The sequence below is a fragment of the Phocoena sinus genome, chromosome 4, assembly GCF_008692025.1.
Source record: "Phocoena sinus isolate mPhoSin1 chromosome 4, mPhoSin1.pri, whole genome shotgun sequence".
Classification (NCBI taxonomy): domain Eukaryota; kingdom Metazoa; phylum Chordata; class Mammalia; order Artiodactyla; family Phocoenidae; genus Phocoena; species Phocoena sinus.
In genome coordinates, this window is record NC_045766.1 from 69728628 (window position 1) to 69754850 (window position 26223).

At 35.8% G+C, this 26223-nt stretch overlaps 1 protein-coding gene across 10 annotated transcripts in view; it reads left to right on the forward strand.

The window, feature by feature from the left end:
* Nucleotides 1–241: 241 nt before the first annotated feature.
* OPA1 (OPA1 mitochondrial dynamin like GTPase) overlaps nucleotides 242–26223 on the forward strand; it is a 96234-nt gene continuing 70252 nt past the window's right edge. The window contains exons 1-8 of one of the 10 annotated variants that reach the window (XM_032630561.1): nucleotides 292–504; nucleotides 4088–4406; nucleotides 5068–5164; nucleotides 7866–7973; nucleotides 9025–9078; nucleotides 9774–9841; nucleotides 18560–18670; nucleotides 24081–24134. In XM_032630561.1, coding sequence (XP_032486452.1) covers nucleotides 473–504; nucleotides 4088–4406; nucleotides 5068–5164; nucleotides 7866–7973; nucleotides 9025–9078; nucleotides 9774–9841; nucleotides 18560–18670; nucleotides 24081–24134 — 843 coding nt within the window. In that variant the 5' untranslated portion in view covers nucleotides 292–472. Of the gene's footprint in view, nucleotides 505–536; nucleotides 590–4087; nucleotides 4407–5067; nucleotides 5165–7865; nucleotides 7974–9024; nucleotides 9079–9773; nucleotides 9842–18559; nucleotides 18671–24080; nucleotides 24135–26223 lie in introns of those variants that run through there. The other 9 variants (XM_032630560.1, XM_032630566.1, XM_032630563.1 and 6 more) reach the window with 9 other exon arrangements.

Genomic DNA, 26223 nt, shown 5'->3' on the forward strand with positions numbered 1-26223 from the left:
ATCGCTCCGTATTTCTCGCCCTTCAGCCCCTGCCCCACACCTCGACCCCTCCCCTCCCCAAGTCTTTAACCAGAAAGGCACGAATTCACCATTCCACTCTGGACACAAAAAGGGAGGGGCGGGTCGGGGCGGGGTGGGGAGAGGGGAGGGGAGAGGGGAGGGGAGAGGGGAGGGGAAGATACTGTGGTTTCTACAGAGGCTTTGAGCGCATGCGTGAGTCCTCCCCCGGACCGTTTGTGCTGCCTTCCTAGGAAGAGGGGTGGGGTGGAGGTTTGCCCGACGGACCGAGTACGGGTGCCGAGCAGGCTCTCACGGAAGTCCATTCGCTATTGGGAGGTCCGCAGTGGCTGCTCTGTGCCCTTGTTGCCGAGGGCCTCTTCTTCGGTCATTCCTGGAGTAGGAGCCGGACTGGGGCTGACACCGGGGCTCCCCCCGGCCGCCTCGGCGCCTGTGTGACCTCCTCGCCGGCGGGATGTGGCGACTACGCCGGGCTGCCGTGGCCTGGTAAGTGTGGGCTCCGACCTGGCCCCGTTATTTCCGGGGCCTCCAGAAAACGGGGTTGTCCAATCGCGACATGCAGAATGTGCAGGTAATTCTCAGGCCAAGCAGAGAGCAGTTGGAGGATTCCGGGATATCTTTGAGGACCTGGAGTGACAGGAGCCCTGACTAGGCTTACCTGGGTGCTGGCCCCCGTACTGGCCCCTGTCCGTGTTCCTATGCCCCTCGGAAGATTCTGGGCGCTTTTCAGTCTTGGCCTTTTCTATTGTCCTTTTGTGCCTGCCCCTTTCACCCTTCTGTCCTCGCTGTTATCTCTGTCTCTGGTAGCTTGTTGTTTCTGTCCGGGCTCTATGACTCTAACCATGTGTCACCCTTGCCGCGTCTCTTAATTCTCACTGTCTTTGGCTTCTGCCTCCATGCCAGCTTACATTGCTTTTGCAGGTACCTGAGCTCCTTTCTCGGGGTGAAGGGGACTTTGCCTCTTTCCTTAGTACGCTGAGTGAACATGATTTGGAGTCAGATCTGGAGCGGTGACGCATACGTGTAGTGTCAGAGATGGTGATTAGAGATATTCTCTAAATAGCAGCTTTTTTCAGTGTTTAGGAAGGGAGACTTGCTTTTTGGATGTGAGGTGGTGAATGCAGCACCACCTTTCTAATCACTGTGTTATTGTTGCCCTGGTCTGTGTTAATCCTAAACCGAAAATCATAGAAGTATTTACATGTCTATGGGTTACTGTGTGCATTTTAATGAAATTAAATTTGACTTTAATCTTTACACGTAGCTGTGTTCTAGTATCCTTAGATATCTTCAGGTTTAACTCATTGTTGCAGGCATTTGATGAGAAGTAACATACATCAAGCAAGGTTGGAAAAACTTGGTTTTCCTGAATTAACTCAGTCTCTAAACACCTGTCTTGAATTTTTTTTGGAACGTTTTTCAGTGGTGTAATTTATAGTGTTTATAAGAGAGGGGATCCACTTGTTTTGTGAAGGTTAATTTGAATTTAAATTTAGAACTGAATGGCATACAATAGTTGAAGTTTCAGTCAATTAGAATAATTGAATAAGTTACTTCTAATGTCATGGAATTTTAATTTCTGAGTAAATCCACAGCCCTTGGTACTGAACTAAGTTATTTACAACCTTTTTATTTCTACTCCTCAGTATTTACTGGGGAAATATATCTAATTTTCTTTAAATAAGAAAAGACTTTGCAGAAACTAGCGTACTTTGTTGGAGCAATTAAGATATGTAGGAAAAACTTTAAAAATTGAGTTTCCAACCAACTAATTATCAACTGATAATTGTTTATTCAATTGGATGCTGTCGGTTAAATTGTTTCTAGAGTTACTCTTGACTCTGTAGTCATGACTTAAAATGTCTTACGTTGATAGCACAGTTTAGCTGCCTGCAGAAGAAGAGATGCGTAAGGTCAGATGCCCCAAGTTCTGGAGTTTGTCCTTTGATGTAGTTCCTATGCATGTTATGAAGGAGTACATTTAAATTCTTACTCTTTAATAAATAAACATTCTTTGACATATATATCTAAATATGTGCTCATAGACACGTCAGAAGACCAATGGCCAACATTTATTTAGGTGCAATAAATATTTGCATAAACTTGTTGAAAAAATAATAACAGGCTAGGAAACAGTACATAGATTAAAAGGAGATGATGGATGAGTGTGAATAGATGATTTCTGGGGTTGGGGTCGGGGAGCCTTGTTTTGCATCACATTTGATTTTTAGTTTGGTCTAATATACAGAAGTATATATTCAAATTCCTTTTCCACCATTCACTAGTCATTCTACCTTAGGCAAGACACAGTTTAAAAAAAGCAAGTTGGTCAAATAAGGATACTTACCTTACTGGGTTTTTCTGAGAGTTAACAGTAGCATTTGTGTAAACATCTAACATAATGCCTGGCAGTTAGGTACCCCTTTCCCCTCACTGTCCGTCTTCACAACATTATTTCAATGTTCCTTGATTCCTTTTCCTTAAGATATTTCTACTCCCGTTGTAATTAAATGAATTAAAAATTTATTCTTTAGTATGGGGCCTGGCCCATAGTAAGCACTCTGACGGTGTGTTGAATAAGATAATCAGGCGTATGTTTGCTGGTAGGAGACTTTCATTCTCTGCCAGGAAGGACAGGAGGGAAGAGTTCAGATAGTAACATGTGCATTTAGATTCTTTTCTCTTTGGGGTATTCCCCCTTCTTTCTTTCTTTTTCTGGGGAGCCAGGTACATGAGGTGTTAATTTTTCCTTAATTTCCATGCCTGGACCATCTCAGGATTGTGAAACATAGATGAGAGGGCAAAGAATAGATGTTATAAGCTACTGGAACTTCTGTGCTTAAAAGTAAAAGTTTACACGCCTTTTTTTGTATAGGTGCATCCATAATTCACACTTATTTTCATACCACCATTTTAGCCTAACATTACATGAAATCTTTTCGTATATCTACATGGTCTTCATATTTATCACTTTAATGGCTATACACAGTATTCTCTTTTGTTTATGTACCATAGTTTATAAATTTATGTTCTTAATATTAGATATTTAAGTGGTAACATTTTTTGCTATTACAACACATCTTTTCTTCCAGTTTTACTGAGGTATAATTGGCATACAGCGCTGTATAGGTTTAAGGTGTATAGCATAGTGATTTGACTTATATGCATCATGGAATGATGACCATAGTAAGTTTAGTGAACAGCCGTCATCTCATATAGATACAAAATTAAAGAAATAGAAAAAAATATTTTTTGTGATGAGAATTCTCAGGATTTAGTGTCTTAACTTTCATATATAACATACAGCCTGTTAATTGTATTTATCATGTTGTACATTACAGTCTTAGTATTTATTTATCTTAGAACTCTAAATTTGTACCTTTTGACTGCCTTCATTCAATTCCCCCTTCTGCCACCCCCTTCCTCTGGTAACCACGAATCTGATCTCTTTTCTATGTGTGTGTTTGTTTTTGAAGTATAATTGACCTACAACACTGTGTTAGTTCCTATTACACAACATGGTGATTTGGTATTTCTATACCATTTCAAAATGATTACCATGATGAGTTTAGTTCGGATATGTCACTATACAAAGATATTTTGTTTTCAACTTTACTGACAGCAAATAGCTGTCAGTAGTTAATAAAATAAGTCTCTCCCTTTTTTGATTTCAGTTTTGATTTCTTGGACCAGGATCATAGCCCACATATAGTAAATTAGGGGACAGGCTCTGGAGTCCCACTGCCTAGGTTTGAATCCTTCCTTTACTCCTTATGTCAGTGGGGACTTCAGCAACTTACTTATGTCTGTCCGCCTTTTCCTCGTTGGTAAAATGGGGACGATACTAGTACTTTTATCATAGGATTATCAGCAGGACCAGATGAGTTAGCTCCTGCTGCAGCAGTGCCTGGCACACAGTAAATGGTTAGTAACTGTGGGCTATCGTAAGACACAGTGTGATTGGTCGTGTGTGCCTGTGTGTTTTCCCTTTTGCATATTGCTCTTTTATATCGTTTCCTTTGCATTGTTTCCCCATCTGATCTTTTTTCCACACCTATTTTTCTTTCAGTGAGGTCTGCCAGTCCTTAGTGAAACACAGCTCTGGAACAAAAGGAAGCTTACCACTACAAAAACTGCATCTGGTTTCACGAAGTATTTATCATTCGCATCATCCTATCTTAAAGCTTCAAAGACCCCACTTCAGGACCTCATTTCAGCAGTTCTCCTCCCTAACTAACCTTCCTTTACGTAAACTGAAACTTTCTCCGATTAAGTATGGCTACCAGCCCCACAGAAATTTTTGGCCAGCGAGATTAGCTGCAAGACTCTTAAAACTTCGGTATCTCATACTCGGATCTGCTGTTGGGGGTGGCTATACAGCCAAAAAGGTGAGGTTAACTTTCCTACTGCTTTTCCAGTTATTCCAGCATGATTGTTTTAAAGTTTCTCAGCATATGTCGTTTTTCTTTAGTGCAGTAGAATGTAATTAGATGTTTAAACATTTATTGTGTGTCTCTATTATGTGCTAAATTGTTTTAATGGTGCTAATAGGAAAATGCTCTCTGAATCTTAGTTATTATAAGAGATGAAAATGGCCTAATGGAAGGAGCACTGGTCTGGGAGTAAGGACACTTAGGTGTGATTTTCAGCTTTGCCATTTAGTAGCACAGGCAGGGAAGAAAGTGGCATGCTCGTGCAACTACTTTGTGGCAGCTCTGGGACCAAAGGCGGGGTATCCTGATCCGTGGTCTGTCTTCCTTGTATTCCTCAGTGTTGTTTAAAGCCAAATCATGAAACCCATTTGAAATAGGTGTACATTTTGAATTTTTCCATTTTCTGTATTTAGTAAAGGAGCATTTACATGTTTTATATGCTTGTCTGCTAATTTACTTTTAGAAGAGCAAAGGCCACTTTGTTTCTAAAAATTCTGAACATAATACATTGCTCTTAGTAGCTTAGCATGTTTTAACAAAATAAATTTAAGTAGTGTTTTTTTATATTTTATATGGCATTCAGATCATTTGATTGGCATACTTTCTTATCTTTCAGACTTTTGATCAGTGGAAAGACATGATACCTGACCTTAGTGACTATAAATGGATTGTGCCTGACATTGTATGGGAGATTGATGAGTATATCGATTTGGGTTTGTATCAACGTTAAAATACTTTTCTTGGTTGTATCTTTAGGAAAGAGAAATAGTTGTATTGAGATAGCCCCTTAACTCTAAGTTTAAGGTTGTAGCAGTTTTTTTTTTTTTTGACATCTTTATTGGAGTATAATTGCTTTACAGTGGTCTGTTAGTTTCTACTGTATAACAAAGTGAATCCGCTATACATATACATATATCCCCATATCCCCTCCCTCTTGCGCCTCCCTCCCACCCTCCCTATCCCACCCCTCTAGGTGGTCGCAAACCACCGAGCTGATCTCCCTGTGCTATGCAGCTGCTTCCCACTAGCTATCTATTTTACATTTGGTAGTGTATATATGTCAGTACTACTCTCTCACTTCGTCCCAGCTTACCCTTCCCCCTCCCTGTGTCCTCAAGTCCATTCTCTACGTCTGCGTCTTTATTCCTGTCCTGCCCCTAGGTTCATTAGGACCTTTTTTTTTTTGATTCCATATATATGTGTTAGCATATGGTATATGTTTTTCTCTTTCTGACTTACTTCACCCTGTATGACAGACTCTAGGCCCATCCACCTCACTACAAATAACTCAGTTTCGTTTCTTTTCATGGCTGAGTAATATTCCATTGTATATATGTGCCACATCTTTATCCATTCACTGTCGATGGACACTTAGGTTGTTTCCATGTCCTGGCTATTGTAAATAGTGCTGCAATGAACATTGGGGTGCATGTGTCTTTGAATTATGGTTTTCTCTGGGTATATGCCCAGTAGTGGGATTGCTGGGTCATATGGTAATTCTATTTTTAGTTTTTTAAGGAACCTCCATACTGTTCTCCATAGTGGCTATATCAATTTACATTCCCACCAACAGTGCAGGAGGGTTCCCTTTTCTCCACACCCTCTCCAGCATTTATTGTTTGTAGATTTTTTTTTTATACAGCAGGTTCTTATTAGTTATCCATTTTATACGCATTAGTTTATATATGTCAATCCCAGTCTCCCAATTCATCACACCACGACGTTTGTAGATTTTTTGATGATGGCCGGTTGTAGCAGTTTTATTTTAATGATAAAAGTAATAGAATAGCAGAAAAAAATTGGTAAGAAAAGAAATCGTCCACTAGTTCATCAGTTTAACACAGCTGCCACTATCCTTAGGGATCAGTTTCTTTTAATTGTACCTATTTTGTGTATGTGGTTAATATTTTACTTTCCTTTTTAAGAATTATATAGTCATAGTGAACATACACTTTGCTATCTTGTCTTTTGCTACCTAACACATTTGTCAGCATTTTCTACTCTGCCGAGCAGCCTTCTTGAATATCATTTTCAATGTTGTATGATGTTACCCAGAACAGATGCACTGTGCTTCACCTAACTAGCTCCCTTTGATTGAGTACCTTGGTTACCTCTACTTTTTGTAACCAGATTACTTAAAAGCCTGCTAGTGTCCAGAGTAATTTCTCCTGTTAGTCTTTCATTGTTCCCTTTTTCAAATAATAGATAGATGAGAAAAAAAGTATATTTGGTAGTTATGATTGCCAGTAACTCATGGTGATCTTTAGAAAAAGATTTTTTTTCTGATGAAATTATTTTCCTCAGGTCTCTTTTAAGACTTTGTGTAGACATTTTTTAGACTTTAGCTTAGGTGTGTATGGGGGTGGATTTGATCTCTGCATGCACTATTCACAGCACTGTCTTAAAGATAAAATTGTTGCATTGCCAAAGATATTTACAGGAAAAGCACTCCTTCAAATTATTTTTCTAACGTTTATGAGAAGAGCTTTTAATGGTATGCATTCACTAATCCCACGCTGTAGTGACTGCAAGCCTGGGTTCTGAAGCTAGACTGTCTAGGCTTAAACGTGACTCCCCCACTTTGCTGTATGTGCAGGTCCTGTTACTTAACCTCTGTGCCCCATTCCTCATCTGTAAAATGTGGTTGATGAGAACTGTTTTGTAGCATTGACGTGAAGATTAAACAAGTTAGTGCTTTTATAGCACTTAGAATAAGACCTAATACATATTCTTATTTTGAGAAACTTTGTGTTTTATCTTCTCCAGAGAAAATTAGAAAAGCCCTTCCTAATTCAGAAGACACTGTAAAGTTGTACCAAACTTTGACAAAATTGTTGAGTATTTGTAAACAAAAATAAATACTTGATCACTTTATAAATAAAGCTAGCAATAATAAAGTAATGGCTTGTCTTGAGTTCAGAGACAGTTTTTTTGAAGTGGTAACAAGTGTAAGTCTTCCTAGGGAATATAAAAGGAGAGAGAAAAGTAATGGAATTCTGTTCTTAAATTTGAACTGGGATTTCATCACTTTTTTTTGAATTCAGGTCAGGTGCTACAAAGGATTTTTCTTTTTTCTTTGATTCATTGCCTTTCTGCTGTGACTTCCTCCCAAAAAATACTTCTGTTTCCAGTCCAGTGTTAACATTTATACAGTGTTTCTGTCTCAAGGCATTTAACTTATAAATCAAAGATAACCCTCTAAACCGTATGTTTGGTGAGTCTTTTATAAAAATTTTTCATGGCTTGTAGAAGATCATCAGAATAACACATTGTTTCAGATATACGTAGCAGTTATAGTTGGAATAGGGAGAAAAATGGAAAAAAACATTTAAGTTTATATATAATTATTTAAATTGTATGAATGTTTCAATAGTCAAGTTCTTATTTTGAGACTATTTCTTTTCTCTTCTCCAGAGCAAATTAGAAAAGCCCTTCCTGATTCAGAGGACCTTGCAAAATTGGCACCTGACTTTGACAAGATTGTTGAAAGCCTCAGCTTACTGAAGGACTTTTTCACCACAGGTAAGGAAGGACGTGTGTTTGATCTCATTTAAAATGTCGGGAAACACAGAGGAAAAATACTTAAAATGTATTCATTTGTTTATTTCCATCTTTTATTTATTTATTTATTATTTTAAATTAACATTTTTAAAAATAAATTTATTTATTTTGTTTATTTATTTTTAGCTGCATTGGGTCTTCATTGCTGCGCGTGGGCTTTCTCTAGTTGCAGCGAGTGGGGGCTACTCTTCCTTGCGGCAGGCGGGCTTTTCATTGCGGTGGCTTCTTTTGTTGCGGAGCATGGGCTCTAGGCACGCGGGCTTCAGTAGTTGTGGTACGTGGGCTCAGTAGTTGTGGCTCGCGGGCTCTAGAGTGTAGGCTCAGTAGTTGTGGCTCACAGGCTTAGTTGCTCCGCGGCATGTGAGATCTTCCCGGATCAGGGCTCGAACCCTTGTCACCTGCATTGGTAGGCGGATTCTCAGCTACTGCACCACCAGGGAAGTCCCTATTTCCATCTTTTAAATGAAAATATTTAGTACAAATAAAAGCCAGGTTTTTGATAAAAGGATAAACACGAAGTTTTTTTGCTCTGTGGTTTTACTATTTTTTTAATTTATTTTTATTTTTTGGCAGTGCCATGCGGCACACGGGATCTTAGTTCCCTGACCAGGGTTCAAACCTGTGCCCCCTGCAGTGGAAGCACAGAGTCTTAACCACTGGACCACCAGGGAAGTCCCCGTGGTTTTAATTTTTGTTTGGCCCAAGAAAATGAAAATTTGCAAGAACTTAAACATGCTTGGCTTCAGTCAGTGAGGGAAAAATAAATCACTTGTTCTTGACAAGTAGATGACACTTCCTATGTGTTTGCTGTTCATAATTGGTTAGAGCCGATTTGGTGATTTTAAAACAAATTTAATTATAACGGACCATAATGAGTAGAATTTACTAAGGCTAGTCCTGGTGTATTTGCCCAATTCTGCCCTATCATGATATAAATCTGAGGTCTCAGACATCTTGTTTGCTCATTGTTAAATTTTACATTTCTATTTCCCCCTTTGCTGATTTTTCACAGGTCACAAATTGGTTAGTGAAGTCATAGAAGCTTCTGACCTACTTCTCTTGTTAGGTGTGTAAACAGATATTTTTGCTGATCTTAACATGCCTTTTAAATGCATCTAATAAACTAGCTGCAAATAAAATTGCAGACCAAATTTATAATATTGCTTATGCTAAATTTTAAAATGTCAGAATTATATTGGGCAAATTCATTATCCTTTAGGTGGAAATAATAAAATAACTTTTTTGTGGTAAAACTAAAATTCCTAAATTTGTGTCTATATTATAAGATTAAAGCTATTAAAAAGAAAGTTTGGTTAACCAAAATATTTTCTTGAACCTGATGTGTTTGTTTCTGATAATTGAAATGAAAGTCATTTTAATTTGTCTCATCTTGACAAATGTCTCATGTCACAGTTGACATTTTTAATTTAATATTTTTACTGTATATGGTCTGTAATGGCAGTAGTGTATGGCTGAACTGTAAGTACTCTCATGTAAAATAATCCTTATCAAAGATTGCCTTATTTTTTATTGCAATTTTCAGTGATATTTTAAGAAATCAGTTAAACATGTCCTATAATGGTTTTGAAAATTTTTTTCTTAGCTTACCACTGTGTTCCTTAAAATAAGAATAGTTTTCCAAAAAGTGATTTTTGCTCTAAAAAATCCTTTTATCTCTCAACCGACTAAACATAATTTGGAATTTAGTTTAGGCTATTGACTTCACTGGAATATTTAAAGGACTGCATATTTATCTTTAAGGTTCACCTGGAGAAACGGCATTTAGAGCAACAGATCCCGGGTCTGAAAGTGACAAGCCTTATAGAAAGGTACGTATAAAGGAGCATTCTTCACATAGATAGTCTTGAAAGATTTTTTAAAGTTTTTACCTACCCTGGAAGATCTGAAAATGGTAGCATCCGAGAAGCAAACATAAAAGCATCCAGTGGAGATATTGTTATTATTCTTGGTACAAAATGCAAGGTATTATTCAACAGTTCTGGAAATATAATTGGGGAAGCCAGTTTCCCTCAAATATGTCTGTGAAGTATTAGTTTCCAGGGTTATCCCCAACAAAGGGTTTTGTTGTTAAGTATGTGTGGGGGAAAGCTGGTATAAATAAAACAAGCAGGCTTCTTTTCTTTTGCCTAGGATTTCTCAGACCTTAATATATGCATGTGCATTGTGAATCTCTAAGAGAAGTCAAAGTGTGCAGGGTTTTCCAGATTTATTTAGCAACAAAACCCTTCTTCCATGAAGTACCTTCTAGGGACTAATGTTTCATGGTATACAGTTAGGGGAAATATTAAGGGAAGGGCAAGTTTGTTACTAAGGGATAAATAGACTTCTGTTACATTGCTAGTCAACAAAATTATGTATGGGGTTATTTAGGATATGTTAATTTCAATTCACGCATTAAAACCCGTATGAAACTTTTAGGAGAATTGCTGATGTAGAATAACGTGCATTGTTGTGTATTTATATTAATATGTTAACCTGATATTGTCTTACTCTTCATTTTTTTCGTCTTTTGAAATTGGTAAGATAACTGATTCCTTGGAAGTTTTTTTTTTAATAATAACCTAGATAAATAAATATCTGGAAAAAATACTCCATGAACATTTAAAAATTCAATATGAACATTTAAAAATTAAATGATGAAGGTTATTATGGTTTTAAATCATTGAGGTAAATAATTTTATGTTTTTTGGGGAAGCAGGAAGAAAGTAATTCCTATGTGTAGATTTCCATCTTGTTTCCTGTCCTTCAACTTTGAGCTTTTTGCATGATATTCCAAGTTTTAATTATATTTCAAAAGATTTTTTTTCTTTTTTAACTTGATCTTTTGGAGAAAACATTTTTCAAAATGTGTGTGTATACGTGTGTGTGTTTGCCTTTTAACTTGATCATTTTTGATACCTTTTCCACGGGCATTATTTTAACCAAGGGATACCCTTGACTATACATGCTACTGGAAAGAAACATTTGAATAGAAATTAGCCTATGATGCACAGCTTATCTTGAGCCAAGGCCTTGGCCCTTAATGCAAATAGACTTAATGTGCAGAGAAAAGCTAATCTAACTGGGGAGAAGGAACCCCTGTTACAAGTATGGTAGTATGGTTTTTGAGCGACAGGATTTCTTGTTGCCTAGATCAGTTAAGGGAGGCTTGCATCTCTGTTCTTTTCTGATATGGCCTAGGATTGTTTTGGTAAATGAGAATCCTGTTTAGGGCCTGACAGATAATTCCCTTAAAATCCTGCTAAGGTGATAAATGAGTAGTAACTGATAAATTATCAAGAGCTCTGCAGTATAGAAGAAACAAGAGAACTGATCTCTGGGAATTTATATTTACAGATTTTATTTTATACAGTAGACATGAGAGCAAATTTATTGCTTTATTTTATAATTTACTTTGCTTGAAGATAAGTGCTGTTGTAGACTGTTTCTTTTTAACTTTTCCATAATTTATGGTGATTATCTTGCCCATTAAAAACGCACCAATTATTTCCAACTATTTGTTATAAATTAAGCTGTTTTCATTATAGGTTAAATCAGATAGTATTAAATGCTAGTATAAATGTTTACTATACAGAAAAAGTATTTTCAACCTCAACTAGTGGTTTTACATTTTATTAATATGCAGCATTATGTTTTCAAGGCTTGACTGTTACCTGTGATATTTGAAAATAATGAACTACTCAGACAAGATGCAGATAAACTGATTGTAAGAGACTTGTCTGTAAATTGGTGGTTGAATGTAAGCATGGAAAGGGAGACCTTAGCAGAAGCCTTTTTGAAATTATTCTAAAGCGTCAAATTTGAAAATTTGGGCAATAATCAGAGGTGGTAGGATGGCATCCAGAGTTCAGGTGATACCTTTTTGATTGGTTCAGTCTAGTGTCTGAGAGCCCCAAGATTTAAAATGGTGTTCATGCCTTAGCTTAATGATTGTTGGGTTTATACCAAAGTTTCTGGCTAGACTTCTATTAGAAATGTAAAAGTAAATGTGAATCAGATTTTTTAAATGTAGTAATAAATTAAAAACATTTCGACTAGAAGTAAAAAGAAAACTTGTTCTTTCTAATAAGAGAACACATCTGGAAAAGTGCTGGCAAGTAGAGGGACAATTAGGAACCTTTCTAAGTCAACTGAAGTGAAAATGACAGGGAGTTGCAGGAACACAGATGCCAGATTGACTTGAGTCAGGCAGAATGAACCACACAATAGACAGATTACCTGTGGTTCCCAGTCTGGGGTCACTGGACTTTTAGGTGTTCTGGAAAGTTGTGATTGAGGTCTTCAAAAAGCATCTATTCCCACATAATGCTACACAGGCTAACTAAACCTCAGGTTTCTTTGATTTTGCCTGTATTTATATCCGTTCAGTTTGTGGACAGTAATGTTTATCAAAAGTTCTTCTACGTATTTTTGATAAATAAAAAATGGAAAAATACTGAAACCACATTTTAGTAAATGCTTTTAGTTAGTCAAAAATTTTTAAACTTGTGTTCACTATAGAAAAATATTAGAAAGAGCCCTTAGTGTGACCTGAATAATATTCTTGAGACCTGGAGACCTTTAGAACTACCTGAAGACAAATTCGAGTGGCAAGCCTTTTTTAGTGAATTAATGGACTCACCTGGTTTGTAAGTCAGTAGATTTCTGTATATCAGTCATAGTATATATAGGTGACAGGACCACTTAGTGTATCTCCTTTTTTTAGATTCAGTAACATTGTTGTGTTCTAGTGAAAATTAATTTGCTAAATGAGACATTATCTGTGCTTTTGTTCTATCATGTTTCTGATGGCTCATAAACATCTCATAGAAGTAAGGAATATGGTCATTCTGAAGGGTACAAGCCCATTTATAATTTATAGAAAATATTTGAAGTCCAAATCGTAAAAAGTATTGTTACTCTTTTTTTTTTTTTTTTTTTTTTTTTTTGCGGTACACAGCCCTCTCACTGTTGTGGCCTCTCCCGCTTGCGGAGCACAGGCTCCGGACGCGCAGGCTCAGCGGCCATGGCTCACGGGCCCAGCCGCTCCGCGGCACGTGGGATCCTCCCAGACCGGGGCACGAACCCGAGTCCCCTGCATCGGCAGGCGGACTCTCAACCACTGCGCCACCAGGGAAGCCCCTGTTACTCTTTTAAAAATAATCATTAAATAGTAATTACCTTCCTTTCCACGTTACTGTAATTCTTATTTGTGTGGCTTTACTTATTTTATACCTACCCTCTGAAATATCTCTCTTCCCTTTTCTCTGCCTAATTTCCACTCATCCTGAAAGCCCAGTTCATTTGTCACCTCTGTGAAGCCTTCCATAACCATTTTAGTCCCAATAATTATTCTCTTAACAATTTAAAACATTTCACAGATGAAACACTATTTACTTTGGCTTTCATTCTTACTGTTTAATAGGCTATTTCTATCACAAAATCTCTGTTCTCAGAGCGCCTAGGATAATGCTGAACTCTTAACACAATTCATCAGTTGATTTAACTCAGTAAAAGTCTGATTTAAAGTAAGCAAATTTGATTAATGCTAACAGGAGTGGGCCCAAAGATTTTATGTAATGTGTCTTTTTGCTCTGATTACCTTTGAATTTCTCCTGGCCTTCAATATTTGACAACTATTGAGGAGAGCAAGAATGTGAAGGTAGCACTTATACTCGGAATTCTGAGTTGTAACAAAGCAGTGTTGCTTAAGTAGGACTTAACATTTCTGGGATTCCTTATGCAACAAATAATGTAAACTGTGGCAAAATGAAATTCTCACAACCAGCACCATCAAGTAGCCGCAGATTCAGGAAACTTAGGTTTCCTAAGCAGCTAACAATTGGCAACTATACTTGGTTAGATACTTGTTTTATTCCTTAATAATAAGCATATTGCCTTTTTATGTCATTTAAAAAACATTAAATATATACTGTGTACATAACACTATTTTTAGGTAATAATTTAGAACAAAGGGGATTTGGTAGAAATTGTATTATCGATAAAAACTATTGGTAATAGACTGATTTGTTCATCTCTTGAAATTAATTATTTGTAGAAATTGTCCAAATAGGATGCAATATTTCTCAGTTGGAGCAAATTAAATAATTCAAGTAGAAAGACATACTTCTTTCTGATATCCAATAATAAACATATTTTAGTTGGCTGTAAATATCTTGAGCTGAATTATATATTACTGGGAGGGAGGAAAATAGGAAAATAGATCTTTTTAGCTAATGAAATAGCAGAATTATTCAAACTTTGAAAAGTAGTTTAGTGCCTAGGAATATTTTTTAAATGGAAGGGGAAAGAAGTCTTCACTTTCACGAAGTTCTTTTCTGGACCCAAGTTACTTTTAAAACTAATAAAACGGGTTGGCAAGCTTTTCCTTGGAGGCCAGATGGTAAATATTTTAGGTTTGCAAGCCCTGTGGTCTCTAGGACTACTCAGGTAGCCCACTGTACTTTGTCAACTCCTTCTCTAAAGAGTAATTTACATTTGCCCTCCGAAATATTGCAGTTTTACCATTTTCCTTATTTAAATGTAAATTGAACGTGAAGGGTCAAAGGCACTTTGAAAATAGTGAGACTGTAGAGCTAACAGGTATCAGGTGTAGACTTTGGAGTCACACTGCCTGTATTCAGACTCTGTCCTTCCTGTTTTCTGAGCTGTGTGACCTTGGATAAGTTCCTTAGCTTCTCTGAGTTTCTGGTTTCCTCTTCAGTAATAGGGGGAACCCCTACCTGATAAGGGTTAGCACAAGACCTTGCCACATGATAAAACTAAATGAATACTAATGTAATGATAATGATTATTATCATCTAACACTTAGAATTATTCCATGAGTTAGCATATTAACATTATTTGATTAATTTCCTCCTCTTAATTCCTGTTGAATCTGTTCTGGGGATTGTGATAAGTGGGAAAATGGACTGTAGGGTTGATGTGTAGCTTATATACAGAATAGGCAATTTTTAGGAAACCCAATTTGGATTTTGTGCTGTAAACTGTGTGCGTTTTTAGGTAAAATAGGTTATCATTTAATTCATTCAAGCAACAGACATGGGCCAAGCCCTATCCTAGGTGCTGGCCATAACACATCTGAAGTGTCAGGCCTTATTCTGTGTGTTAGGTATAAAAACAAACAAGGTATGGGCCCTTTAGAATACTGTTAAAAATATAGTATTGGGTTGGCCAAAAAGTTCGCTCGGGTTTTTCCATATCTTACAGAAAAACCCAAACAAACTTTTTGGCCAACCCAATATTTTATTTTATTTTATTTTTTTGGCCATGCCTCCCGGGTTGTGGGATCTTAGTTCCCCAACCAAGGATCGAACCCAGGGCCCCAGCAGTGAGAGCGCCAAGTGCCAACCACTGGACTGCCAGGGAATTCCCAAAAATATAGCATTTTAAATGTATTCACATAAGAATGAGTCATAATTTCAAGATTTTAAAAAATATTTTCTAACAAGCTTATCAACTTCTAGAGGTATTTGCAGCATTTTCAGTTGACATTTTGGTTTCTGGAGTGATCACTGATTTTCTTGGTCTGACGTTATACTTTTTTAAAAACCCGAGAACACTGTACATGAAATATGGGACTATGAGAACTGCAGTGTCAAATTGACAGTAACCAGGAGATGTTTAGAGAGTATTCATCTGTGGTTGTTTACAATAACTATTGTTAAAGATCACAATTAGTACATTTTTAATGTAATATATATCATTTAAAAAACAATTATGTGCTGTTTCTTGAGAGAAGAATGTCTGAACTTGGGAAAATATTTATTGAGTAAAAGTGTTCTGTTCACGTAAGGAGGCATGAACAAATGCCTCATCTTGCACAGGAGGCACACACATTTTTCCCTTCCTTATACCACAAGCCTTAGCTTTAAAAGCTAATCCAGCTGTGCTTAGGGTGAGATTTGATGCCTTAAGTTGGATAATGGTAACCTTTTTTAGTATAGTGTATATAGCTTTTTCTGTGTCTAATTCTTGTTTTCTTCCTACTTTTTTTAGGAGGTAACAGTTAATTTCAACTACCTTCACATAAAAGTGCTTCAGTAACAGACTTGGAAGGAAAGTGAGGTGTCACTAGAAAGAGAGGGTGTTTTTCTTGTAATAGATATTAGATATTTACCATACACTTTGTATGTACATATAAACAGTGGATGAGGGAGGGGTGTTTAAGCTATGAATAAACAAGAATCCTGTGCCGGATAGACCAGCACAGTTAAGAAATGTGGAATATTTTCTCACTGCTTTAGCGTTTTATAACTTATACTACTGGGTATTATGTTAATTAAAGCACAGGTACACTAATGTGTAAGCCAACGTGGGAAGCCATCTTTAAAAGGGAACTGTTTTGAGAAATCTAAACACTTGGATGAGTAGAAGAAGTGATTATGATAAATGACTAAATGAATAAAAATGAGTTGGATTACTTTTCTTTCTGCTTGATGAAAGGCAGTGATACAAAAAATGAAAAAAAAGGACATAAAAAATTATGGGAATGATGAGGGTAGTGAGTTGGCATTGCATTTCTTTGATAGATTTATCAATGACCATAAAAGTGTTTATTTAAAAGATACATGTTAAAAGATAACCGCAGGTTTTTATAAATATATTTTGTACTATTGAATTTGGAAACAAATGTTGAAAGTTTAGTTATGTTAGCTGCCACTTTGATGTTCTCTTACTTTTCATGAAGAAATATCAACTAGTTTCATCCTTTGCTTTATATAGTAAGTCAACCAGTTTCATTATGTTGGTATAACTTAATGTATTAAAACTAAGAATCAAACAAAATAAAAGTCCCCCTAATTGTTTGCTAATATTTCCCTTAATTTAAAGTGCTTTACTGTAATACAGCTTTTCTATTTGTATTTATTTCTTTCCTGGTAAACTTTTTTATTTATATAAATCTTTGGATTATATAAACTAAGTTATTAAGCCTCCAGGTGAGTCTACTAATTAAAATTTGAATGTAACGTTAACCAATATTTCATTTTAAGAAACTTTATAATTGTACTATACAAAATAAAATATTGTTGGCAGTTATTTTATAAAGCTGTGAAGCTATTTGAAACTCCTAATGAGTGTTAGTTTTCCTAATTCTTTTTATTATTATAACTTGGTAAAAATTGTTCTCCCAGGTAAACTATTCTTGTACAAATTAAAGAGTGACCTCATTCATTGGAACTTTGCCTTTTTAGGGTTTCTAATTGAGAAAATATAAGGTTCCTGGCATTGTCAATTGCTAGTTGTTTTTTCTCCTACATTTCTTGAGGTTGATTATCTAATAGACAGCAATTAAAAACACTGTACAGAAAATGACATGTATTTTCGTTTCATGTCACAAGTGAATACATTGCATCAGATGAACATTTCATGATTATTAAATGGAATGAATTTTAAGCATAGAAATGATGATTATTTTGTGCATAGGTCCAAACTGGGTTTTGTTTCATTTTTATTTTCATAGTAACTATATTATCTCCATATCTTAATTATTTTATTAAGCTTGTGCTTTAGTAATTGATATATCCTTGGTTATATTCTCAGAGGCCATTTTTATTTAATGTCAAAACAGGTTATAAAAAGTGAAAATTCAGTCAAACTACTTATTTGATGTTGTATAAAGCTAAAACAGTACCTCAAACATTATTTTTTAATTTGCAAAAAAAAAAAAACCCTTAGATTTTAATCAAATAAGATTCTGTGCGTAGACATGTAAAATTATGAATTAATGTAAAACCTTGATTAACTTGATGCTCAAAACTACGTTTTGAGGGATCTCTATTTATTTACTTTTTGGCCACGCCATGTGGCATATGGGATCTTAGTTCCTGGACCAGGGGTCAAACCCACGCCCCCTGCAGTGGGAGCTTGGAGTCTTAACCACTGGACCTCCAGGGAAGTCCCTTGAGGGGTCTTTAATTGAAGACATCAGATGTCAAGGAAAACTTAAGAATAATAATTTAATAAGTGATTAAGCTATTATGTATTCTCTATTTAGTCTTATGAAACTTATGGTTGAGAATTAGAAGATTCAGACCTTTGAAATCAACACTGTTCAAAACTCAGTTTTGTTTTTTCCCCCATATGTATCAAGTCAGGAGCGTACACTAGTTCGTATTGGCAATTCAAAAATAAGGGTTGAAGTATTTGTTTTCTCAGCTTTTCTGTTACTAGGACATTTAGTTAACTATAGTGCCATCTTCCTTGAGCATTCCAGTTAGTCTCGGTTTTACTGTATGTTGATATTATATATCTGGCTCGTTTTATTCAGCAGTCACTTATTGCATTTTCCTTTTCACTTATTAAACTATGCTGTTTTATAGACATAATTTTACTGAGGAGAAAAATGGAAATGTAGTACAGAACCCAGTTATATAGTGGCTCTAAAGGTACATAACTGAGTTTCCATTTTTGTTATAAGCTATCCATTCTTCTCTGACTTACATCTGTTCCTTTCTTGTGCCCTTTGGTTTAACATTGTTCTCCTCCCCAATTTTCCTCTTCTCCTCGTTGTAAACTCATGGCAGGGTCTGCTTGGTGAGCTCATTCTCTTACAACAGCAAATTCAAGAGCATGAAGAGGAAGCGCGCAGAGCCGCAGGCCAATATAGCACGAGCCATGCCCAACAGAAGCGCAAGGTGATGGATGGTTTAAGGGGGCTACTGATATGTTCACACTAATCAGCCGTTTCTACCAGGATCGTGTCACCTTAATCCATTCATGGACTCCAATTATGAGAAATTATTTTTGACAAAGTAAAAATATGAAAGATAATAGAGATATGCAACTTTCCTAGAGTAGGTAAATCCAAAATATTAAACATAGGAATTTATTTTCTGAGAATTAGATTATCTGTGAGGGTTCATGGATTTGTACTTAGATAAGAATTATGAATTACAGCTTACTTGGTTCAGTTATTGAGTCACCTTAAATTTGTAGCCAACTTGTCTATTCTCCAAGTTTTCATTTGTAAAATGAAAAGGGTTACTGTGAATGACCATGTTAAATTAAAGAATGAAATGTATTTGTTTTAGTTAAAATGAATCAGCAGAGAATTCTTATTTCTTACAGAAGAAAACTATTTCGACTTAACTTTGGGGCAAAGTTATTCTTAGATACTTTGATAAATTTGTACAAAGATTTTCCACATTTATTAATAAAGTCAGCACAGATTTTCACCTTGTCTACTGCAGGGTTGAACATTGGAAATTTGATATGATTCTGGTCAATAAAGAACAGATTCTGATAAAACTCAGCATAACAGTATACAAATGTTTGGTTATAGGAGCAACCAAGGAATCCTTAAACATATACTTTTGGCTGTTAGATGATCCTATAGTATAGATCCCAAGGTTAATGTTCTAAAGAGACTAGAGTCAAATGAACTGTATGTAATGATTTTAAAATTATACTCTAGGATCTTGAAATCAGCTATTTGTGTTACATATATTAGATAAAAAAATTTTGGAGTTAGGTGCAAATCTTACTCAGGAAAAAAGATTCAGTCATATAATTAGCTTCCTGTAGGTTCTGATATTGAAATCAACCAATATTATAGATAATTAGTGGAATAATTCTGCTGGCTAACCCTGTCGCATTTGGTGGTGGTTAATACTTGAGAATACTCATCATAGTTTTCATTTATTTTTTCAGTATCACTACCTGGCTTTTCTCAATTCCATGGCTGTGGAATCAACTCCTGTATGTTGTTTAGCTTTCAGTAAATGAATAACATAGGTAGAAATAGAGAACAAGTTATTTTCCTACTTGTGTTAAACCAAGGGAGGACTTATTTTGGTTGCGTTGGGTCTTCGTTGCTGTGTGCGGGTTTTCTCTAGTTGTGAGCAGAGACTACTCTTCACTGCGGTGTGCGGGCTTCTCTTGTTGCAGAGCACAGGCTCTATGTGCGCGGGCTCAGTAGTTGCAGCACCCGAGCCCTAGAGTGCATGGGCTTCAGTAGTTGCAGTGCGTGGGCTCAGTAGTTGCGGTGCGTGGGCCCTAGGGTGTGCAGGCTTCAGTAGTTGTGGTGCGTGGGCTCAGTAGTTGTGGCTCACGGGCTCTAGAGAGCAGGCTCAGTAGTTGTGGCACACGGGCTTAGTTGCTCCGCAGCATGTGGGATCCTCCCAGACCAGGGATTGAACCTCTGTCCCCTGCATTGGCAGGCAGATTCTTAACCACTGTGCCACCAGGGAAGTCCCAAGGGAGGGCTTACTTTAAATGGTGCTTTAGCATTCTCTGTTCCTCATGCTGTTGAGAGTACCATTTAAATATTGTAACAAGTTGGATGCTTAGGCTAAGCCCTCTGTTCCTTAGCTTTGTTACAGAAAGAAGGGGAGGGAGCTACTGTGTTTTGGTACGTTAGTTAGGAATATGAATATAGCTCTAGTTACTAGTAGTTCTTGTTTTTTTCATAATGGTAAAATAATTTGCAATGAGTCCTATAGATCTGCTATTTTAAGATTCTAAGATACAGTTTAAGATTATTGATGTGCTGTTGAATCTGATGATTTAAGCAATATCAGTAGTGAATATTGTTTATTTTCTACACTGCCAAGGGTTAATGTTCATTTGGGGCCAACTTTACTAGCCTTTTTTCAGGCTTATGGTTATCCTTCCTATTCCTAATATTTATTGGATTATCCATGTAACCCTTTTATTCCTCACTTTACACATTTGTAAAAGAGCTACTGGCAGGACTGTACCTCCATCTGTTTTGTTTATTAAGGCATACTTAGTAGAGCACGAAACGGGGCTTGTTCCTGCCCACTTTGCAGTTACCTTGTGTGAAAGTAAATGAGACTAAAAACAATTTATGCTCCTCTATAATAATATCATTCCTTTTACTGTCCTTAAAGATGGTTTCCTTACTGTATCTTCCCCTTAATTCCCCCTATAGTTAGTACACAGATGACTTTTCAGCCCTACATTGTCATAATGACCAAAATCCTAATTTGATGAGATTTTTATCATTCTAAGCATTTGAGGTTTGTTTGAGGTACAAAGCCACAGCTACTTTTTGACCATTATTTCTTATTACACCTTGAAAATATAAGTAGGCCTTCATTATTTATATCTTATTAGTAACAGCTAATAGATTTACCCTGTATCATCTGAGCAAAGGAGCTCATGCAGAGACAGCAGATTAAGACTGCCATTGATAGGTTTGCCTCCTGTGAATGTGTACACATACATAAAAATTTTTACGAGTCTTATGCATTTCTGTATTTCAGAATGTCCAGAATTGCTTAATAGGAAGAAATACTTAAAATTTAAAAATCAGGCTTGGTTTTGTGAGGAGCTAGTAAAGGTTTTTCTCTTTCAGCTTTAGCTTGTTTCTGCAGAGGGTTCCGCTCTTTCTCCATCAATTTTACAGCCCTGGAATTGTAGAAAAGCTCTGGTTTCAAGACTATTGATACCCATTTCTGTCAGGGTGAGTTTTAACTTAATTTCATAATGAAAATTACATATATTAAACAGTAGGACAAGAACTTACTGTAAGTAGCTGAATTTTACCAGTAAAGTGCATCAAAATAAAATATACCCAGGTTGCTAGTTAAGACCTCAAATAAATGATAGACTAACAATAGCATGTACTAGTCTCTTAAGAAAATACGTAAAAGTATCTTATCATTAATCTTTAATATTTATTTTGTGAACCTAAATGTTTTGATTTTATTTCCTAGAAAATATTAGGTCTAATTCTTGATTCCACCATCACGTGTCTTTTATATAATAACATTAATCTTTTAATTTAACATTAAACTAAGCAGATAGGAAGTGTATTGGTAAAACTGCATGAGTTGTTCCTGACAGTCATGCCAGAAGGGCACATGATAAATATTCCTAAGAATCCAAATTTATGAAAATCTTAACAGTCATTGTACTAAATACTAATATTAGCACAAAGATTGTATTTGTAATGTTCTAATAACCTTATATCATTTTAAATCTTTATCCTTTTTATTTTACCAAATTATCAAGGTGTGTAACCTTTTATAGTCCTTGGCTTATAGTAAACATTCTAACTTTGTGTAATTGTATTAGTTTCTTAATTATTGCCCCAGATATAGAGAAATGTTGGATTTTCTACTGTAATTTATATTACATGAAATCATTAAATATTCACATCTAAAACTAAAACAGTTTATACTAATATTGTTTATACATTTCATACTAATTTAACTGCATTAGATGAATAGTTAATGGAACAGAGTAAATCAGAGAAACTTTCAAAATGAATTGGGAATATAATCTGCATAACAAAATTTTTATGACCATACTATCACAATATGATGGCATGCCATTTGGTCAAAATATGGAATTATTTATTTCTTCACTGGCCTTTAAGATTTTGTTCTTTGGGTTGTGGGCTCCTCCCCAATGTGCTTGTTTCCTCACATTTTAGGAGACGATTAATAATTCTTGTCCATTTTACAAACACATAGTCAAATGAAAAACACTTATATCCACAAGTTTCTGGCAAAGTTTGTTTTATATTATCGTTTTTCTAATTACCAAACCAAATTTAGAATTTTTAGACATAGGCTTTTTAGGAAAAAATGATACATACCTATCATTTCTAACAAGTATTGTCATTTTTATTTAAAAGAATTTTGAGGGGGCTTCCCTGGTGGCGCAGTGGTTAAGTGTCCACCTGCCGATGCAGGGGACATGGGTTCGTGCCCCTGTCCGGGAAGATCCCACATGCTGCGGAGCGGCTGGGGCCATGAGCCATGGCCACTGGGCCTGTGTGTCTGGAGCCTGTGCTCTGCAATGGGAGAGGCCACAACAGTGAGAGGCCCGCGTACTGCAAAAAAAAAAAAAAAAAAAAGAATTTTGAGGGAAATTTTGATAAATTATTTGGAAATAGGAATTAAACTCTCAAAATAACTTTATTGCATGGATGAAAGTTATTAACGTCTACCTCAATAAGCAAATCATTTAGAATGTTTTCATATATATTTGCTACCATGATGTCTTGACTGCTTAAATAGCCAATGAATAAAGATGAATAAAGATTTACATGAATTTTAACTTGATTTTTGTCTCCTGTGGAATAAAATCATTTGTAAAAATTTTGAGTATCAGAAATTAGATAATTATTTTGAAAGACTGAGAATGATAACTTTGGCATCTCACCAGGGAGTCAAAGTACAGTTACATGTATTTGTCATAAATGACCTCATTTTAATTACAGTTGATTATTGTGTTTTATATTTGGAATTGTGACTACTTTAAAGCCTGTTATAGAATAAAGTTTTTTGTTGTTTTGAATATTTTATCTTAGAAATATTAGCATTAATAACAATTCGGAGTAGTTTCCCCAATACCTGTGGATTTTATCCTACTTTTGTTTTATGTTGAAATCAATTTTAGTTGCTTTACTCAACTTCATTGCTCCTGATGCATTCGCTTTATTATGGGTTAGCAGATCTTGCATTGGAACTGAATTTAAAAACAAGCATCTGGCTCCACTTAAAGCTCTGAAAATGCAAGTTGTTCTTTGCATTTATTAAACGCTTTCCTACTTACAGAATAGAAATGGATAGTGTTTGCTTAAAGATACACTATGACCAGTGAACTTTTCAGTAGCTGTAAATGATAGCATGTGTCTGACTTCCCGAAACATTTCTGTAAGGATATTATTGCCTTATTTGTCCAAGCATCCAAGTCCCTGTGCTTGAGTACAAAATAACCTATCAAGAATATAGTAACCGTATGTGTTGCTTTCTTTTTTTTTTTTTTTTTTTTTTTTTTTTGCTTTCTTATTTTTCTAACAAGCCAGCCATATATGACTAGAATGGCAATAGGAAGATGGTTGCTTTTTAAGGTTTTCACTTAATATAAAATTTTGATGAGCTATTTTTATTAATGAATAAGATATTTTTACTTAAATAAGCATTTGATTTAAAATTTGCTTTGACTAAATATCCATATAAAGCCAGTAGTTTTCACTCTTAAAAACGCTTTTTTAAAAACATTAACTTACTGTATATTCTATATAAACCTAATTCTACTCAAATAAAATTATTTATTTTAAACATTTAGGTGTCAGACAAAGAGAAAATAGACCAACTTCAAGAAGAGCTTCTGCATACCCAGGTAATTCTGATGAGTAAAAAGAACCAGAAAGTTTTTCTTAAACTCTAAGTTTGGTGGTATGGAAATGTATCTTTTTAACAAAGCAAAATTTAGAGTGGCTTAATGATAGAACCTTATTATTTTAAGTAGATGCTCCGCAAAATGCAAAAACTAATTGAGAAATAAGGAATAATGAAGGAACTTAATAAGTTTAATTAACTAATTTATGAAGTGACCTGTCCTTATATAAATCTATGTTTGCAATTTTACATTAATAGGCTAATTAAGTAACAATTAAAGAAATTGGAGTTGAGTCTACCACAGTTCTTCTCTGAAGCCCAAAGCCAATCAGATAATAACCTTTCCAAAGGTATTTCTAACACTACTATGAAAAGTTATTCTCTTATAATTGATGATAACAATTATCATTAAAGACTTTTTCTGTGCAATGTAATTGAGTAGGTAACATTCTAGTGAAAAATTGCCCCATCACCCACTCTATCTTTAGTTATTCTATGTAGATACAATGACATGCAATAATTAAGAATAAGTTAAAAAGACTTATTGGGTCTCTCTTTTTAGGGGAAAAAAATACAAGGACAATCCAGATGAAATTAGGAACTAGTATATTTTGAGTCCCAGGTTTTCTTAATATCTATGCATTATTCTTACACTTGACTATATGTTAGAATAGCGTGTGCTCTGAGCAGCACTGTATATATTTGTTATGGCTTCCCAGCCAGGTGATTACAGTCTGCAGCCAGGGATTAAGAGTCATTGGCCTCAGAATGTGGTCTCTGCAGCATTAGCATCAGTAATGTCCTTTGGGAACTTGTTTGAAATGCAGATTATTGGTCTCATCCCATCTGCACTGAGTGGGAAGCTCTGGGTGTAGAACTGAGCAATCTTTGTTCTTAAAAACCCTGAAGTGATTCTGATGAATTCTTAAGTTTGAGAATTACTGGTCTAGACGTCTTTGCAGGATGACCCAGCAGCACATCTCTAGGAAGACTGCAGATTGGCACCTGTACTAAAGAGTGTTTCCAGCCCCAGAAAATGTAGACCCCATAATTGATTCCATATTTACCAGGAAGTGAGCCAGTGGAAATCCTACCACCCCTATATATACCTATTGATATCAACCCTTCAATTTGGACAGTTGTTGTCAGCTGCTAGGCATTGACAAACACTTTGATGGAGAGTTCATGATGTAATAATAGCGTTATCTATATCAGTAGTGTCCAGTAGAAATATAATGCAAGCCATGCACTTTAAAATTTTTACATTAAAATAAGGATGAAAAGAAATAGGTAGAGGGCTTCCCTGGTGGCACAGTGGTTGAGAGTCCGCCTGCCGATGCAGGGGACTCGGGGTCGTCTCCCGGTCCGGGAAGATCCCACGTGCCGCAGAGCAACTAAGCCCGTGAGCCATGGCCGCTGAGCCTGCGCGTCCGGAGCCTGTGCTCGGCAACGGGAGAGGCCACAACAGTGAGAGGCCCGCGTACCGCAAAAAAAACAAAACAAAAAGAAATAGGTAGAATTTTGATGTTAATAATAAATTTAACCCAGCAGATCTAAAATAATATCATTTAAACATCTAATTAGTATAAGAAATATTAATGTGGTGTTTATGTATTTTTACTGAATTATAGAAATCTGGTGTGTATTTTATACTTAACTCATCTCCATTCAGGCTAGCCACATTTCAAGTGCTCAGTACCTGCATGTGGCTAGTGGCTAGCATCCATATTAGACAGCACAGATCTAATTCTTAGATAACTACCAGTATTTTGTTATATATACTATTACTACAGATAGATGAACAAATTCTGTAAAAATATATTTTTATAATAGAATCTAGCCTGTAGTTCTACCTGTCTCATACTATTACATAATATTTTCTTTAATTTGGCTTAAGCTGGACATTCTCTGAGGATAGAGCCATGATCTCTTGTTATTTACTGTATGCTTGGAAGATTATAACAACCTAACATTTTCTAAGAAATATTTTCCATTATAAGGGTCATGTTATTGTAAGTTGGACATAAACATCCAGTTGGTTATAGGAAAGAGTAATTCTTAATAGTTTTCTGAACATTGTTAATGTTTAG